This window comes from Cetorhinus maximus, chromosome 6 (assembly GCF_964194155.1).
Source record: "Cetorhinus maximus chromosome 6, sCetMax3.hap1.1, whole genome shotgun sequence".
NCBI classification, from domain to species: domain Eukaryota; kingdom Metazoa; phylum Chordata; class Chondrichthyes; order Lamniformes; family Cetorhinidae; genus Cetorhinus; species Cetorhinus maximus.
The window spans coordinates 23,465,217-23,483,640 of record NC_135884.1 but is presented as its reverse complement, the minus strand read 5'-3'; the positions used below and the strand labels follow the sequence as shown (position 1 = coordinate 23,483,640).

Below are 18,424 nucleotides of genomic sequence, written 5' to 3'. Positions count from 1 at the left end.
GATAGTGTGACTGTCCAAGGATATTTTCATTATTCACTTCAAAAATTACAACTCTGCAGCATCAATTCTTCTCTGCATTGCTTCACTGATGGTCCAACACTCACTTCAGTATGTCAAAATGGGTGTGATGTAGCACTCCAGGATTCTGAGCTTTGTTCTAAGGTTAACTCTGAGTTGATCATAATGTTTACATTTTTTGAAATGCATCTTTGGCCATTCCAATCCTTCATCTTACTTCTTGGTGGCACTTTCTGTCTAATGTTAACATACTTTCTCGGTAGCAGAAGTTATCTACTGTGTGACCTTTTCATTCTTCACTGTGATCTTACATTCTGCTATGGCTTTCTTTTTGGACACGAATAGACATTTATTTTCTTACAATTTACACTCAGCCCTTTTTTTTCACATTCACTCACTACTCTATCCAAAATCTTTTACAGTTTCTCTTCAGAGTTGGCAGTAAGAACAGTGTCATTGGCGTACCTTATATTATTAAAGCTGTAACCTCCAACTAATAATCCAAGAAGGTCTTCAATCTCTCTAAGAATTGAATACATCTGGGGAGAAAACACACCCTGTCTGACCTGTCTTTTAAGCTTCACAAAACTGCTTAGATTGTTCTCAACTTTTACTGTTACAGTTTGGTTCCCAATAAAGATCTCCATCACTCTAAGATCTTTGCACTGCATCAGACCAGTCAAAATAAATCATACCAAGAGAAAAATAAATCGGAGGAAAAGTGGGTAACTGATGCTACTGTTGCCGGAGGTCACCGGTAACGGTTATTGGCTTAGTACAAAGAGGAGAAGAGTCAATTCTCTCTTAAATCTAAATTCACTTTATTCACGTTGTTAGATCATATACGTATAGCTTATACATCTGGTTAGATATAGACATGCAGTTTGCACCAGGTTATACAGTCTTATACCCAAACTAGGATCTAAACGCACAGCCACTAGGTTTCTCTGACACTGCCTGAGTGGTCACAGAATATAAAAGCTAATACCTGAAAAGGAGAGCTGATGCTGGCCAGGCATTCCGTTCTCTCTCTCTTGTGTCTCTACGTTGCTGACATAAGTTCTTCCGCTTCCGCGATGGTTGTTCTCCGGAGTTCTCGCTGCCTCCACGCCCAAAATTCTCCATTCTTATACTGAATCTTATCTCTTCAAGCTGTGCTGTCTCGCTCCCGTTGGTTTAGGCTTGCTTGCCTAGTCTGTGGCATCTTCTCATTGGCTCTGTCCCAAGGACTTAGGTAGCATTACCTCATTACTCCTTTCCTAAATAAGGACTTGTGTATTTTCACATTCCCTTTGTTTTCCAAGAAACTCAGCTACTTCAAACCAGTTCCAGCCAGCTCAGGCCAGTGACTGGAATCAGGTTACTTCAGGTCAAAAGTTGCTTTTGCCTGTGTCTGTAGTTTGGCTGCAGCCCTTGGCCAACACTACCTTTTAAATACAAAAATATGGAATGGAACTTCTTTGTTCAAACAAAACATTTGATTCTGGATCGTAGCTGTAAAACATCTGCTACTTAAAATAATTGACTTTCAAGTGCTCGTGGGAGTGCTGCACTTTGGTACCTTCTTTTGGATGAGACGTTGAACTTCTCAGGTGGATGTAAAAGATCCCATGGCACTATTTCAAAGAGGATCCGGGAAGTTATCCCCAGTGTTCTGGCCAATCATGATCACAAAACAGATTATTTGGATATTATTACATTGTTATCTTTGGGACCTTGCTGAATGCAAATTGGCTGCCACATTTCCTACATTATAACAGTGACTAGATTTCAAAATTATTCATTTGCTGTAAAGTGCTTTGAGACATCTGGGGGTGTTGAAAGCTGAAAGGTGCTATATAAATGCAAGTAGTTTTCTTTCTTTGTTACATAAACCATAAGATGTTAAGCAAGTACTTATAACCACCAGAGTAGCACTTGGTGCAAAGGGGCTGCCATGTTTCCTACATGGAAACAATGGCTACAATCAAAAAGTACTTCATTGGCTCTAAAATATTTTGGGACATCCTGAGGTGTGAATACAATGCCTTACATGAAACCCAAGTGTGTGAGACATGGAAGGCAGTATCACATTTTGTCACTGGTACACCAAGGAATCAGATTATTAGGTTAACTGCTTAGTTTCATTACCCCTTTCAACACTATATCCTGAAAACATTGTTGGACTTTTAGATTAGTTGGACTCAAGGTGATAATTAGAAGCAGGGGCCCAACAGTATTAATGTAAATTTACTATTACTTATATAATTTCAGTACCAAAAAAAGACATTTCAGCTTTGTGCCCTGGTTATTCAAGTTATTTTTAAAAAAATCTTTCACATGAAGTAGGCATCACTGGCAAGGCCAGTATTTATTGCCCATTCCTAATTGCCCTTGAGAAGACAGTGGGGAGCTGCCTTCTTGAATCACTGCAGCACATGTGTTGTATAAACACCCACAGTGCTGTTAGGAAGGGGGTTCCAGGATTTTGACCCAACGACAGTGAGGGAACGAGATATTGTTCCAAGTCAGGGTGGTGAGTGTTTTTTTAAGGGAACTTGCAGATGGTGGTATTCCCATGCATCTGCTGCCCTTGCTCTTCTAGATGGTGGTGGTCATGGATTTGGAAGGTGCTGTCAAAGAAGCCTTGATGAGTTGCTGCAGTACATCTTGTAGGTGGTACACACTGCTGCCACTGTGTGTCGGTGTGGGAAGGAATGAGTGTTTAAGGCGGTGGATGGGGTGCCAATGTAACGGGCTGCTTTGTTCTGGATGGTGTCGAGTTTCTTGACTGTTATTAGAGCTGCATTCATCTAGGCAAAGGGAGAATATTCCATCACACTCCTGACTTGTGCCTTGTTGAATGGTGGACAGGCTTTGGGGAGACAGGAGGTGAGTTACTTGCCACAGAACTCCCAGTCTCTGACCTGCTCTTGTAGCTGCAGTATTTATATGGCTAGTCCAATTCAGTTTCTGGTCAATGGTAACCCCTGGATGTTGATAGGGGGGATTCAGTGATGGTAATGCCATTGAATGTTAAGGGGAGATGGTTGGATTCTCTCTTATTGGAGATGGTCCTAGCCTGGCACTTATTTGGCGCAAGTGTAACATGCCACTTATCACCCCAAGACTGAACGTTGTCCAAGTCTTGCTGCATATGGACATGGGCTACTTCAGTATCTGAGGAGTCATGAATGGTGCTGAACATTGTGCACTCATCAATGAACATCCCCACTTCTGACCTCATGATGGAAGGTCATTGATGAAGCAGTTGAAGATGGTTGGGTCTAGGACACTACCTTGGGCAACTCCTGCATTGATGTCTTGGAACTTAGATGAATTGAACTTCAACAGCCACAATCATCTTCCTTTGTGTTAGTTTTGACTCCAACCAGTGGCGAAAGCTGCCCCTGATTCCCATTGACTTCAGTTTCACTGGGGGTCCTTGACGCCACACTCAGTCAAATGCTGCCTTGCTGTCAAGTGAAGTCACTCTCACCTCATCTCTTGAGTTCAGCTCTTTTGTTCATGTTTGGGCCAAGTCTGTAATAAGGTTAGGATCTGAGTGGTCTTGGAGGAACCCAAGGGAAGCATGGGTGAGTAGGTTATTGCTGAGTAAGTGCCGCTTGATAGCACTGTCAACGACACTTGCCATCACTTTGCTGATGATTGAGAGTAGACTGATGGGGCAGTAATTGGCTGGGTTGGATTTGCCATGCTTTTTGTGAGCAGTACATACCTGGGCAATTTTCCACATTACCACAATGCCAGTGTTGAAACTGTATTGCAACACCCTGGCTAGGGGCACGGCTAATTCTGGAGCACAAGTCTTCAAAACTATAATTGGAATGTTGTCAAGGCCCAGAGCCTTTGAAATATCCAGTGCCTTCAGCACAGATATCATGTTGGGTGAATTGAATTGGCTGAAGACTGTGATGCTGGGGATCTCAGGAGGAGATGAATCATCCACTTGGTATTTCTGGCTGAAGATAGCTGCATATGCTTCAGCTTTGTCTTTTTTACTGATGTGCTGGGCTCCCCCATCATTCAGTATCGGGATATTTGTGGATCCTTCTCCTCCCATTAGTTGTTTTATTGTTCATCACCATTTAAGTTGGGTGGGAACAATGCATGTTTGGATAGGGGAAGAAATTACAGTAGTTCAGCATGGACACCAATATCCAGTGTAGTCAAATGACTGTATGTGCAAGACACACTGACAGGTCCAGTAAACAGCTTAAATAAATAGTGAGCTTGGATAACTGGATATGGATAAAAAGTCCACCATCTTATCATGTTACAATGTCCTTACTTCAGACAATATCAAGACAGTAGCTCTTAATTTCAATAAATTTATTTGCTTTTCCATTTTTGCCCTTCCAGGGTTACAGTCCCATTAGGACAATCCATCTACCTACTTTTTTGTTCAAGTGTCCACCCTTGAAGTTTGATTCAGAATAGTGAGTGTCAACAGATTAATCAACCAGGAGGGGCATTGCACCTGATCTTGTTGTCATTCAGCATCCACATGTGTACCCTTTTCAGCAAGGATTACTGAATTAAAATCAGGATTAGGTACACTGTACATTTTATCCTCCAACCTTGCTTGAGTTCACTGTGCCCAAATTGTATCTCTGCACCTACCATTGCTACCGCTACTGAGTAACTTAGTACAAATGAAGGATTAAACGTGGGGTCTTTTTATTCTGTATGACGGAGCCTCTCACAAGGTGGTGCAATGGCCATCGATAACAAAATAATTTGGATAGAAATGAAATTGTCAAAAGTGGCTTTCAAGAAGATGACTCAATCTTGCAAAAAGCTGCTTGATCTCAAAGACTGTGCATTCAATGACACCCAATTGTATACATAATTTAAGCCTCTCACTTTGATTTGGGCAAAATGCTTCAGGTGAGATGTATCTGACATTTCTCAGTTGTGATATATGAACTGCAAATGCCAACTTTGGCACAGGTGTGATGGAAAGGCATTGAATATTGACTTTGACTCAAGTATATTGGCTGCAGAAAATATTTCACTTTATTGCTTAGCTCCATGAAAGGAAACTAAGCAGATCCTTAACATTGATATAGGTATACCTCCATGTAATTACAGTGTAAGATAAAGTTTTTATTTGCTTTCCAAAAAATTGACAACAGATATATGACAATCATGCCCTGGTATCAATAACACCATTTAGAACTTAACTACACCATTTAATATATACGTTGAAAACTGTACATTTGATCAATTTAACATTTATAAATCTACAAAACAATACTCTCTTTACTAGACTCATTATATATTGAATATATTTTATACAAATTAAATACATAGCTGATGTTGAAAGAATAACACTTTAATTATGTGTTTGTGTTAGGAGTTATTGCAGTGTTAAGGTCTATGATGGAAGAATTGTTATTTTTTTGACAAAACTACATTAAATAAGATGCAGACATTTATACTTATTTTTACACACTTGCTATACAACAACATTTTGACAGATATAGTTGTAATAGTTTTTTTTAAAGCAACCAATGCTTAGTCAATGCACATGTACTTTCTATGCTTTTACTTAGAATACATTGTACAATATACTAAATTTTCTTCCGTGGTTCTGTTTCCCTGTCACATTTGCGTAGCTGCCATAGACACAAGCTGATGTCTGTCTCAAAGTAGAAAATTGTAGAAGCACTGCCTTGATCTACTGATGCTACATGATATAATGAAATCAATAGTCATTTACCACTCCCTGGGGTATAAAGTACATTGTTAATGCCCAGATCGGGATCTTCAAATATAGCAATTCCAAAATATTTGCTGCAACTACTTTCTTTATACTAACTGAAACGGAAAGTAATGTTTGAGTGAATAAAATGTTCATACAAATATTTAAATATATTCAAATGCTGACCTAACCAAGATATAATGGCTGTATTCGACCATAGGGTGCTTGAAAACGAAGAATATGAGGATTTGGTGGAGTCGAGGAATTAGTTAGTCAAAGGTGGGTTTCAAAGCTAATGAACTGACTTCGGGATCAAGTGGTAATTTGGTTAGAGATTGTTGAGCACTGAAGCTCAGAAAAATGAACAAATGACATTAGAAGAAAAATTCCAACATTTTACGAGTAAAATTCTAGGGAAACCAGGTGAGTGATATTAAGGAAGCTGACCTCCAATCTACAGGCCTCTCTTTCCCCCTCTGACCCTATGCACTATATCTCATTTCCCATGCCTATGCATCATCATCTTGTTCGTATCCCAGGCTGCATACAACTGCCTCTCAGTCCTCATTGTCACCAGTCTTTCCTTTAAACTTCTGCTCCTTATCGCAGCCTGTGTTGCATGTGCTGTCAACTACCACTGCCTTAAGTGCTTTTTCTACTCACTCTTCAGCAAGAGACAGCAAATCACATTGTTAAAGTTTGGGACTGTTTAAATAGTCACTAAGTTAGATTATAAAATTTTATTAACAATATAGAAAAGAATATCTTTCCATTTATACTATCTTCTAGTACCAGTACTTTGCTTTCTCTCACTGGAAGCATAGCGAATCCCCACATTGGCATCTGACAATGGTACTTGGATGGACCAGGAAGTGGAGTAGATACATGGACATAGGGCTGAAGAATGGACGTTAGGTGGACAGAGGATTCCTGCAGGTTGTAGAATCCACTATGGGAGTGTAGGGGTTACAGGAAGAAAATTAAGTAGAATCCTGGAAGGTGTGACAGGAATATTAAAGAATAGGTAAGAAAATTCTGTAATTTTATTGCAAAACCATAATTTTGATTAATGGCCTTAGTGCTATAAACTTGACAGACTGAATGAGTTGATGTGTATAAAGTAAGTCAGTGACTCTAATCACGCCTACTTGATCATAAAATCAAAGAGTCTTATAGCACAGAAAGAAGCCATTTGGCCCATCGTGCCTGTGCTGGCTCTTTGAAAGAGAAAACTATAGTTTAAAAAATGCTAACAGTCTGCCTCTATTGATGGTTCTTTGCCAAAATTACATTATTATCAAAACTTGATCTGAAACTTTTTTTGTTAAGAGTTTTACTGATGTCCATCAACAAAGGTTTATAGCCTTGTACAACTATTGATCATATTTGTGATAGGAGGTAGGTGCACAATAATGTAACTACAGTCCTTGGTCTCGATCAACCGGTGAAAGATTCATTTTCTGGGCAGTGTTAGTATCTTATATTTAATAAATAATCTACATATAGGCTTCATCACTTGGAGTGTTGCCATGCTCGGGTTGTTCAGGTCCATTCTCTCGGCATTTCACGTCTTCAGTTGGTTGAGTCATAAGTCGGAGACGCTAAAAACCAAAAACATAAAAGCAAAAACAGATTTAAAGGCTTGGAATATAGATAATAATGAATATGCTAGAATATATTAATAACTAATCTCAAGTCAAGAATAACAGTTCTTTTAGAAAAGCTTAGAGCTTTAGCTAACAAAAATTCAAGGCTACCCTTTCTTCTAAGAAAATAGCACCAATTTTATCTTTAAAATTATGAGAAAAACTTGGATGGAATATTTTGAACATGATGAACCTCTCTGACTGCATAATTCAAAGTAAAATGAAGAACGTACTTCCTAGCTGCCAGGAGATATCATTCATTTTGGATTCCATTTGCACCTCGATTCAGTCAGATGACAAATTATGATTGTGCCCTGAACTGCTTAATACAGCCAAATGAAAATTGACGTTCTGAACTGGCTTTGACGGCCTCAGGAATGTTGTGCTTCGGAGGTTACAGAAATACCCATGAAGATCAACCTTTCTTGGCCTGAGGCACCTCCACATTCACTTTGGACCACACTGAAGGATCAACTGATATGCAAGTGAATGAAGATATTGCAAAATTACACCCTTTCCCCATCCTTATAATTTACATAATCAGATAATGTATATGAATGGAGATATAAAAGATCAAATCTCTAAGACCGTGCAAGTGACTGACTGAAAAAAATCCTTACCAGGCGGGAAATATATTCCTCATTGATTCCATTGTAAAAATGTGGAATTACATTGTATTCAAAGTGCTCCTAGATTCCCTTCTCCTATCACTGAAGTGGAAGTCATGCTAAATACGGGTGACTTGGAGGCTTCGGGGGATATGGTATACACAGGTACAAGGAAGCCAGCAATGTGTTTAAGTTTTATAAATATCACAATAAATTGCCGCAAAGATAAAATTCATAGATGTTTGTGTAGTATTTGTAGCCCAGCGAGTAATTGTCCCATAATTTTCCCATTCCAATGAAAGGTCATCAACCCAAATCATTATGTTTGTTTCCATCTTCACAGATGCTGCCCGACCTGCTGAGTATTTCCAGCATTTTCTGTTTTATTTCAGAATTCCAGCATCTGCAGTATTTTGCATTTGTACTTCCAGTCAATCTGGATGCACATTTAACTGATTGGATCCTGGTCACATTTCAGGAGTTAAGTCACCATAAATTTATCAAATGTAGCTTATCAACTGTTCTCACTTACCTGTTTTAAAGAGCCCTTTGAAGTGAGGAACAAGTAGCCCATATAGCCAGGAATCAACATCATGGATGATAAAGCCATAAACCAGCCCACACCTTGGCCCCACTTGGGGAAAACATAGCTCCCCATCTTAAGTGGTGTCATTTGAATTGCACTGAAGAGAAATACACCCTGGAAATAAATAATTTCTAGAATTTATATTGTATCATATTGTATCTTGCGAAAACATGTCAAAACACTTCACATGCAATGCATTCCTTTGAAGTATAGTTAGTGCTGTTCACAGTTCAACAAAACCCTGGAGGAAAATAAAAGATTTGCACTTTTCATGACTACAAGGTGTCCTAAAGCACTTTATAGCCACTGACATACTTTTGAAGTGTAGTCACTGTTGTAATGTACAGCCAAATTGTGCACAGGAAACTCCCACAAACAGCAATGTGATAATGACCAGATAATTGGATTGTGTGATGTTGATCGAGGCATAAATATTGGCCGCTGTTAAGAAGTCTCCTGCTCTTCTTTGAAACAGAGCCGTGGGATCTTTCGCATCCACATGAGAGAGCAGACAGGGCCGCAGTTTAACATCTTACCCAAAGAAGGCACCTCTAACAATATAGCACTCCCTCACTCCTGCACTGGATTGTCAGCATGGGCTTTTGCATTCAAGTAAGAGTAAGGAAATGAATGCACTGCTAATCTGATTTTTAAGAGGAAATTTGTGTTAAGATTGTTAGACATTGGATGTTAAATAACACTGGTGTATGTTTGTTGATCTCTTGTGATATTATTCACTAAAAATTAAAAACAATTGTTTCTTTTCTTTGTGTGGCTGTGTTTGTCTCCCACTCCCTGAGGTTGGAATTCAGCCTGAGTACAAAATAGGCAATAGAAAGTCTCCAGCCTATTTTACATCCTGCCTGATTCTCATTTAGATTGCAGTCAATTTGCTCATGCTGAAGACCAATTTTACCTCTATTCATTCTGCATGCTTCTTACACACTCTCTCCAATTGTTGTGTCTTCAACTTTCTTTCTCTTTCCTTTTTTCTCTAAATCTCTCCTTTTTTCTCTTTTCCCTGATGTGCAGCCTGACACTCTTTAGATCCATCGGATGTACATTGCTTTAATCATTAAATTAATTGGTATCTTTACCTTTCTTAAATCTCACCCTGGCAGCCAACCTTCATAGGTTGTAGCTCAGTGCAAAGGCCAGGTGGAAAAGTGAGACCGAGGACAAGGAGGTAATGATTATTATTATAATTATTTAATTTGTTATATTTGTATGACAACTTAATAAACTCTATCAAGACGTCTATAGTTATATAAATAAGAGCTTGGTATGTGACACAGCATTAGATTTCAAAATGTCTATTACATCCTACAGTTTATCTAAGTTAATAGTGGTTAACTGAAATAACTAATGTTAAGTAAGTGGCACCACTGATTAAAGACAAAGAGGTTACAAACTACAGCCATCAGTAGATAGATCAAAGAAAAGAACATCAATAAACACACATTGTCACCGAGAAATCAGATGAATCATATTTTTCAGTAAGTACCACAAATTGCTCAAATTTATTATTCTTTCATGAGATGTAGGCATCACTGGCTAGGCCAGCATTTATTGCCCACCCTTAATTGCCCTTGAGAAGGTGGTGGTGAGTTGCCTTCTTGTACTGCTGCAGTGCATGTGGTGCAGGTGCACCCACAGCGCTGTTTTTTTAAGTTCAGTCATGGATGTGGGCATCACTGGCAAGGCCAGCATTTTTTGCCTATCCCTCATTGCCCTCAAACTGAGTGGCTTGTCACACCATTGCCGAAGGCAGTTAAGAGACAACCACATTGCTGTGGACCTAGAGTCACATGTAGGCCAGACCACGCAAGGACAGCAGGTTTCCTTCCCTAAAGGGCATTAGTGAACCAGATGGGTTTTTACTACAATTGACAATGGTTTCATGGTCACCCTTACTGACTAGCTTTTCAATTCAAGATTATTACTTGAATTAAAATTCCACCAGCTGCCGTGTTGGGACTTGAACCCTTGCCCCTAGAATATTAGACTGGGCTTCTGGATTACTACACCATAGTTTCCGCCAATCATCACTAGGAAGGGAGTTCCAGGATTTTGATCTAGCGACAGTGAAGGAATGGTGATATATTTCCAAGTCAGGATGGTGTGTGGCTTGGAGGGGAACTTCAAATGGTGGTGTTCCCATCTATCTCCTTTGTCCTTCTAAATTGTAGTGGTCATGGGTTTGGAAGGTGCTATCTAAGGAGCATTGTTGAGTTGCTGCAGTGCATCTTGTAGATGGTGCACACTGCCACCACTGTGCGTTGGTGGTGGGGGGAGTGAATGTTTGTGGAAGGGGTGCCAATCAAGTGGGCTGCTTTGTCCTAGATGGTGTCAAGCTTCTTGAGTGTTGTGGGAGCTACACTCATCCAGGCAACCAGACAGTATTCAATCACACTCCTGACCTGTGCCTTGTAGATGGTGGACAGGCTTTGGGGAGTCAGGAGGCGAGTTACTCATCACAAGATTCCTAGCTTCTGACCTGCTCTTGTAGCCACAGTGTTTATGTGGCTAGTCCAGTTCAGTTTCTGGTAATGGTAACCCCATGAATGTTGATAAGGGGTTACACCGCTATTGTTGATTGGGGGTTACCAATATGCAACTCTCTAGAAAATCTGTTGACTGGATGTAAAATATTAAGCTTAATACTAATGGGAAGGCCCAGCAGGGGAGGCTTAGGAAAACAATGCAGGCTTTCAGAATGAGCAGAACTTAAGATCGGGTCCCAAAGAGATGGCCAGGACTATGAAGGGGACAGCTTTGAAAATGTTCCAATATACTATGTGACCTGCCAGCACTGATACAGGCATTCTAATGAATTGGAACAGCTGGCATTGACCATGGAGGACAGCAGTGTCTTATCTCACTGTCTCTTGTCCTTGTAGGAGCAGTGGGCACATAATGAGTAAGAGAGGGCCCAGACGATGGAGGGGTACCTTACCTTCAAGTCATCACACCTATGGAGGAGGCAGCGATGGAAATAGGCAAGATTACAGATCATGGCTATGGTGAAATGGGCACTCTTGTGGAGATGGTGATTAGAGAGAGTAAAGTGCTCATTAAAGGAAAGCATCGCACTCCACCCTGTGTGATGGCACACTGAATACAGAGTTCCATTGGGAAGCTTCAGCACATGCAGAGGCTAGTTCTCATGTTCCCTTCTTCCCACAGGTGCAGACATCAAGCCAAGGGAATCAATCCTCTCACCATTACCAGGCCAAGAGGAGCAGCAGCGAAGCACTATCACACCTTACATACACACCATCCACCAGCTCAGACACATTCACCTTGGTGGGTCCTGGTGCATGGTTAGATAAGGTAGCACTGGGTGAGGTGCATGGCACTAGTGTGCAAGAGGAAGTGCCTGAGGCAGAGGTAGATGTGGGAAGTCCCACTTGGAGGTTGGAGTACAGATACAGCCCTCCTCAGATGGGCACAGCTGCAGCGCCTCAGGAGTCATAGAAAAGGAGGTTCCACCTAGACCAGCAGCAGCAGTTGTGCTCTTCCTGCAGATGGTGATGCTTCTCATCACCACTGGGCCCAAAATCTGAGAGTTGCCCTCATTGCCATCTGCAGCCTTCCCTGTACTCAGGTGCTACAACCCACCCACCCCTGCTCTCCACCGTGACCCCACCCAATTGTTCTCGGCAGTCTTGAACACTCCTCTTAAGCCCCATATTGCCAGGAGGGTGATGATTCCCCATATTGCCCAAGCGCTTGCTGTCTACTCTCCCCCTACATGTGCTGAATTGATGGCACTTGTTTCCCAATGGGTGAGGCCCCCTCTGCATCATTCACCCTTTTATTCAAGAAAAGAGAGACTTGCATTTATATAGTGCTTTACACAACCGCTAAACGTTGCGAAGCACTTTACAGCCAATGAATTACTTTTACCATTGTTGGCACTGTTGACATGTAGGAAACACAACAATTTGTACACAGCAATCTCTCACAAACAGCAATGTGATAATGACCAGATAATCTGCTTTTTGTGATGTTGATTGAGGGATAAATATTAACCAGGGATAACTCATCTGCTCTTTTGATTTTTTTAAAAAAAGTTCTTTCATGAGACATTGGCATTGCTGAAAAGGCCAGCATTTGTTGTCCATCCCAAATTGTCCTTGAACTGAGTGACTTGCTAGGCCATTTCAGAGTCAACCACATTGCTGTAGGTCTGGAGTCACATGTAGGCCAGGGCAGGTAAGGTAGATTTCCCTCCTCAAAGAAAAGTGAACCAGATAGGTTTTTATGACAAACATTGATAGTTTCATGATCGTAATTACTGAGATTAACTTTCAATGCCAGATTTTTTATTTTGCTTGAATTTGAATTCCACCAGTTACCAACATGGGATTTGAACTCATGTCCCCAGAGCATTAGCCTGGGCCTTAGAATTACTAATCCAGTGATATTACCACTACACCAAAATCTCCCACTAGTAGTGCCATGGTAATATTTACATCCACTCGAGTAGGTAGATGGAGCCTCAGTTTAAGGTCTCATTTGATAGAAAACACATCTGAGAGTGCAGCACTCCCTCAGTATCACACTGGAGTACCAGCATAGAGTTTTGTGCTCAAGCCCTGGGCCTAGCTAATTCCCTGTGGTGGCCATGACTGGTTCCCCACTGTCAGTCCACTCCTTTCAGCTGGTCTGCCACAGATAGCGCAAGTAGTCTGTGCACCCTCATGAAAGTCACAACATCCTCCTTAAGTAGCTCTTAATGAATCAACTGTGGCCAACAAAGAAAATTAAAGATTGTATTAGATCAAAAGAAGACTCTATAAAATTGCCCAAAAAAACAGTAAACCTGAGGATTGGGAGCATTTTAGGATTCAACAAAGGAGAACCAAGAAACTGATAAAGGGAGAATAGAATATGAATGTAAACTAGTGAGAAATATAAAAATGGACTGTGTAAAAGCTTCTATAGGTATGAGAAAAGGAAAAGGTCAGCAAAAACAAATGTGGGTCTATTACAGGCTCAGACAGGAGAATTGATAATGGAACATAAGGAAATGGAAGAAAAGCTAAGTAATTACTTTGTTTCTCTCTTCCTGGAGGAAGATACAAAAAATAGCTCAGAAATAATAGCAAACTAAGGGACTAGTGAGAATGAGGAACCGAAGGAAATTAGTATTAGTAAAAATGTATTATTGGAGAAATTAAATTAATGGGATTGAAAATTGATAAATCTCTGGAACCTGATGACCTATATCCCAGAATATTGAAAGAGGCGGCTATAGAGATAGTGGATGCATTGGTGGTTGTCTTTCAAGACTCTATAGATTCTGGAATGGTGCCTGCGGTTTCAAAGGTTGCAAATGTAACCCCACTGTTTAAGAAAGGAGGGAGAGAGAAAACGGGGAACTACAGACATGTTAGCCTGGCGTCAGTAGTAAGGAAAATGCTAGAGTCTATTCTAAAGGATGTGATAGAAAATAATAATCTGATTGGGCAGAGTCAACGTGGATTTATGAAAGGGAAATCATGTTTGACAAACCTATGGAGTTTTTTGAGGATGTTACTATCAGATTAGATAAGGGGGAACCAGTGGATGTGATATATTTGGATTTTCAGGGCACTTTTAATAAGGTTCCACACAGGAGATTAGTAAACAAAATTAGAGAAAATGGCATAGGGGGTAATATTCTGGCATAGATTGAGGATTGGTTAACAGACAGAAAACAGAATGGGAATAAATGGGTCATTCTCAGATCGACAGTCTGTGACTCGTGGGGAACCACAAGGATCAGTATGTGGGCCCCAGCTGTTCACAATCCATATCAATGATTTGGATGCGGGGACCAAATGTTATAATTCCAAGTTTGCAGATGACACAAAACTAGGTGGGAATATTAGCTGTGAGGAGGATGCAAAAAGGGTTCAAGGGGATTTGGACAGGCTTAGTGCGTGAGCAAGAACATGGCAATGAGATATAATGTGGGTAAGTGTGAGGTTATCCACTTTGGTAGGAGAAATGGATGGAGAGCACACTTCTTAAATGATGAGAGATTGGGAAGTGTAGATGTGCAAAGGGACCTGGGTGCCCTTATTCATAAGTCACTGAAAGCTAACATGGAGATGCAGCAAGCAATAAGGAAGATAAATGGTATGTTGGCCTTTATCGCAAGAGGATTTGAGTACAGGAGTAAGGATGTCTTGCTTCAATTGTATAAAGCCTTGGTGAAACTGCACCTGGAGCATTGTGTATGGTTTTGGTCCCCTTACTTAAGGAAGGATATATTTGACATAGAGGGAGTTCAGCAGAGGTTCACCAAACTAATTCCTGGGATGGCCAGGATTGTCTTATGAAGTAAGATTGAGGAGACTGGGCCTGGATTCTCTAAAGTTTAGAAAAATGAGAGGTGATCTCTGTGAAACTTACAAAATTCTCAAAGAGCTAGGCAAGGTGGATGTGAAAAGATGTTTCCCCCGGCTGGGAGATCTAGAACCAGGGGACAGAGTCTCAGAATAAGGGGTAGGCCATTGATGGCTGAGATGAGGAGGGATTTCCTCACTCAGAGGGTGGTGAATCTTTGGAATTCTCTAACCCAGGGGCCTGTGGAAGCTCAATCATTGAACATGTTTAAGACAGAGATCAATAGATTTCCAGATACTAATGACATCAAGAGATATGGGGATAATGTGGGAAGTGGGGTTGAGGCAGATGATCAGCCATGATCTAGTTGAATGGCAGAGCAGACTTAAAAGGCTGAACAGCCTTCTCCTGTTCCTATGTTCCGATGAGCTCTTTAACAATGTTAGTTGGCCTTCGTAATGGTTTGGACGGACCGTCTGGGACGGCCCCCTCCCCAAATCCTGGTGAAACTAGCTGGCGCCAGGAGGGGGCATTGGGAAACTGGCATGTCAGCCAGTGCTGATACTTTCCATCCCCACTCACCTACATTCCCACCACCAGCAGGACCTGAAAATTCCATGGTGTAGCCTTTTCTCACCCCTTCCAGCAAGTGAGACCACTCAAGAAATGTCACAACTAGAGGATGTAGCCCTTATGACTGATTTGTGAAGTAACTTTTGTGGTACATGTAATGGAACACATTACAGTTTATTTGGACTAATAAGTAATTCCTTTGACACTAAGTGGTATGCATGCTATACCTTACCCCCACAACAATTGGAGTGAAAATGGACCAGCAAAGTTTCCACCAAAGACAAGGTCTGTGGCCAACCATCTCCCCGATATTATCAAAGAACCTGTTCACTCCTGAAGGAAGAAAATATCAATTTACTGGTATTCACATTCCAAATAAGTAAATGCAATAATACGAAGCACATTCACATCTGGGTTGACACTCAGTACTAGCTAAATAGAGTGTAATAATTCATTAATTTATTATACTATTAACTTGCTAAACAAATAAAACATTACTACAGATGATGTGTTTTCTGTGTGGAGGGTAGTGGCAATGTTTAAATTAAAACCCTAAAATATTATGAAATGTGTTGCAACTGAAAACAATATTATGAACATGTATTTTTCCCAACAGCATGGATTAATGAAGAAGTGATCTGAAAGCTAAGTAGGTACTTTTCTACATGTTTTATGGTACACAACCTATCGCTGAGCAATTTTAAAACATTGTGGACAAATCAATATAGCCTAATGACACATTAAGAACAGATGGAATTTGTAAATTGTGTGGTTTAAACAAATATACTTCTGTAAAGCCTGAGCGTCAGAGCTATCTTGCAGGATTTTATTTGGTGTATGTGTGTTCTGCACATGCACAAATAGGTTAACCTTTGACAGCTGACTACTTCTTAACAATATGCATTTGAAGTGTCTGTTTTTGATTAATTTGGGAATGTGATAAACAGTGTTTCTCAATTACCTAATAACAAGTGCACTGTGATCATTTAACAATTACAACCATTGGGCTCGCCATTCTGATGAATTATCTATTATTCTTTGTACATTTGCCCTGTTACTGCTCAGCTATTACTTTCAACAGTCTTTCAGTTTGATGTACAGTCCTTTTGCACAGCCGCTTCCCCCTCATCAGTTGTAATTAATTAATTTATATTGCCCTCTGGTCGTAGCAATTTCTCTTCACTACACCCTTGACCTTTTGGTCACAGAACAAAGACAAAATGTATACATCTCTCTCATGTCACTGGTGGAGAGGCAGTTTTTAATCTCTCATTATTATTTTTAATCTCTCATTAGGCCTTAATGGAATCGCATTCTGAGTATCAGTAAAAGTAAGTTTTCTTTTGCCACTTGATAGTACAGAACTTGAGTACTGCTGATAAAAGAAACATGCTATTGAAGCTAAAACAAAAAATGCTGGAAAACTTCAGCAGGTCTGACAGCATCAATGGAGAGAAAGACAGAGTTAACATTTTGAGTCTGTATGACTCTTCTTTAGAGCTGAAGACTCAAAACGTTAATTCTGTTTCTCTCTCCACAGATGCTGTCAGACTTGCTGAGTTTTTCCAGCATTTTTTATTTTTGTTTCAGATTTCCAGCATCCGCAGTATTTTGCCTTTATGCTGTTGAAGCTTTCCATCTTACACTTAGAATAGATTCGGAAGAATACCGAATCTCAAAGGGAACAATAATTTATATTGCATGAGAAGAGGGTGCTGATCAGTTGGCAAGTGGCTCTGATTGGTCAAGGCATTGCCAGGTGAATGAACCAGGGGATGGCTGTCCCTCAAGCTTTTGTTTAGTTGAAAAAGGTGCAATGCATGGACATGTTCTTTCTGTTTGCAAAGGACAGGGTTCTGCATATGAATATATGTAGCTTCTAGCACACATGCTAAGAATTACACTGACAACCAATTTAAGATTATCAGTTGGGCTCACTTACGCATGCTTGAAGCTACATATTGAGCAATACTTAAGTCTTCTTTCCTAGGAAATCTTAAAACAAACACATTGAGGTAGAAATAAGCCTGTCAGATATTCTAGCCTTGGTGGGAAAAAGCTTTATAGGAAAACACAGAAAAATGCCTGAGATAGTCCAGAGGAGATTATGCTGATTCTAAAACCAACTGGTTTCTGAGAATTTATCCTTTTGCAAAAATAGATTGTTTCATTCTGACGAATGCCATGTTTGACTGGCAACAATTTTGAATGTTCCTCTGGGAGTTTGCAGCAAGCGACTGAATCTTTTCCAAGTAACTGAATTAGTAACATGATTATTATTTGAAGGTAAGAAGGATAAGACATTAAGAAGGATCTTGCACCTCAATTGTAAATCTTGGAATGGACAGGATGCCTGAAAGTAAATGCTGGGCATTTCTATATTTGATAGACTACTCTGTGAAAATGTAGACCATCAGGAATATTTTGATGCGATGCTATACAACAAAATATTAATAGGCTGAAACAATGAAGAAGCTTTTCATGAGATCTTGGAGTGAAATATTGAGTCAGATAATTATTTGATTCTTCATTGCTAATTTAAAGAATCCTTATTTTTAATACAATGCAAAATAATTTAGGTCATCTAGCTAAGTGTTGCAGGAGGAAAATCCGGCAACCATTCAGCACTATTTAATTGTTTAATTGTTCCATGAACTCTTATTTTACTTGGTTGTTATCCCTGATGAACAATGGCGTTGACAATTTCTAGGTTGATACTGATTTTTGATCAGAGTTTTTCCTCAGCTGAAGATTTCATCTTGCCTTATCTTTTCACTTTCATTCCCAACTATCATGACTTTTTCATCTGTTCAATTCTTTTTCACAACTGTCTCTCCCAATTGTGACATTCTCTGCAGGCTCTCTTCTTTCTTTCTGACATTAGTGGGACAGTCACAAAACAATTCTGTCCTATTGCCAATTAAAACATGTTGACTTGTTTCTTTAA

At 40.1% G+C, this 18,424-nt stretch overlaps 1 protein-coding gene across 2 annotated transcripts in view; it reads right to left on the bottom strand.

Moving 5' to 3' along the window:
• Positions 1-5,029: 5,029 nt before the first annotated feature.
• The window catches only part of slc6a1b (solute carrier family 6 member 1b), a 43,382-nt gene continuing 29,987 nt past the window's right edge, over positions 5,030-18,424 (bottom strand). For both annotated transcript variants that reach the window (XM_078543415.1, XM_078543416.1), the window contains exons 13-15: positions 15,710-15,810; positions 8,512-8,679; positions 5,030-7,326 (exon numbers count right to left, since the gene is read on the bottom strand). In XM_078543415.1, the coding sequence (XP_078399541.1) occupies positions 7,222-7,326; positions 8,512-8,679; positions 15,710-15,810 (374 nt within the window). In that variant the 3' untranslated portion in view covers positions 5,030-7,221. The remainder of the gene's footprint in view (positions 7,327-8,511; positions 8,680-15,709; positions 15,811-18,424) is intronic.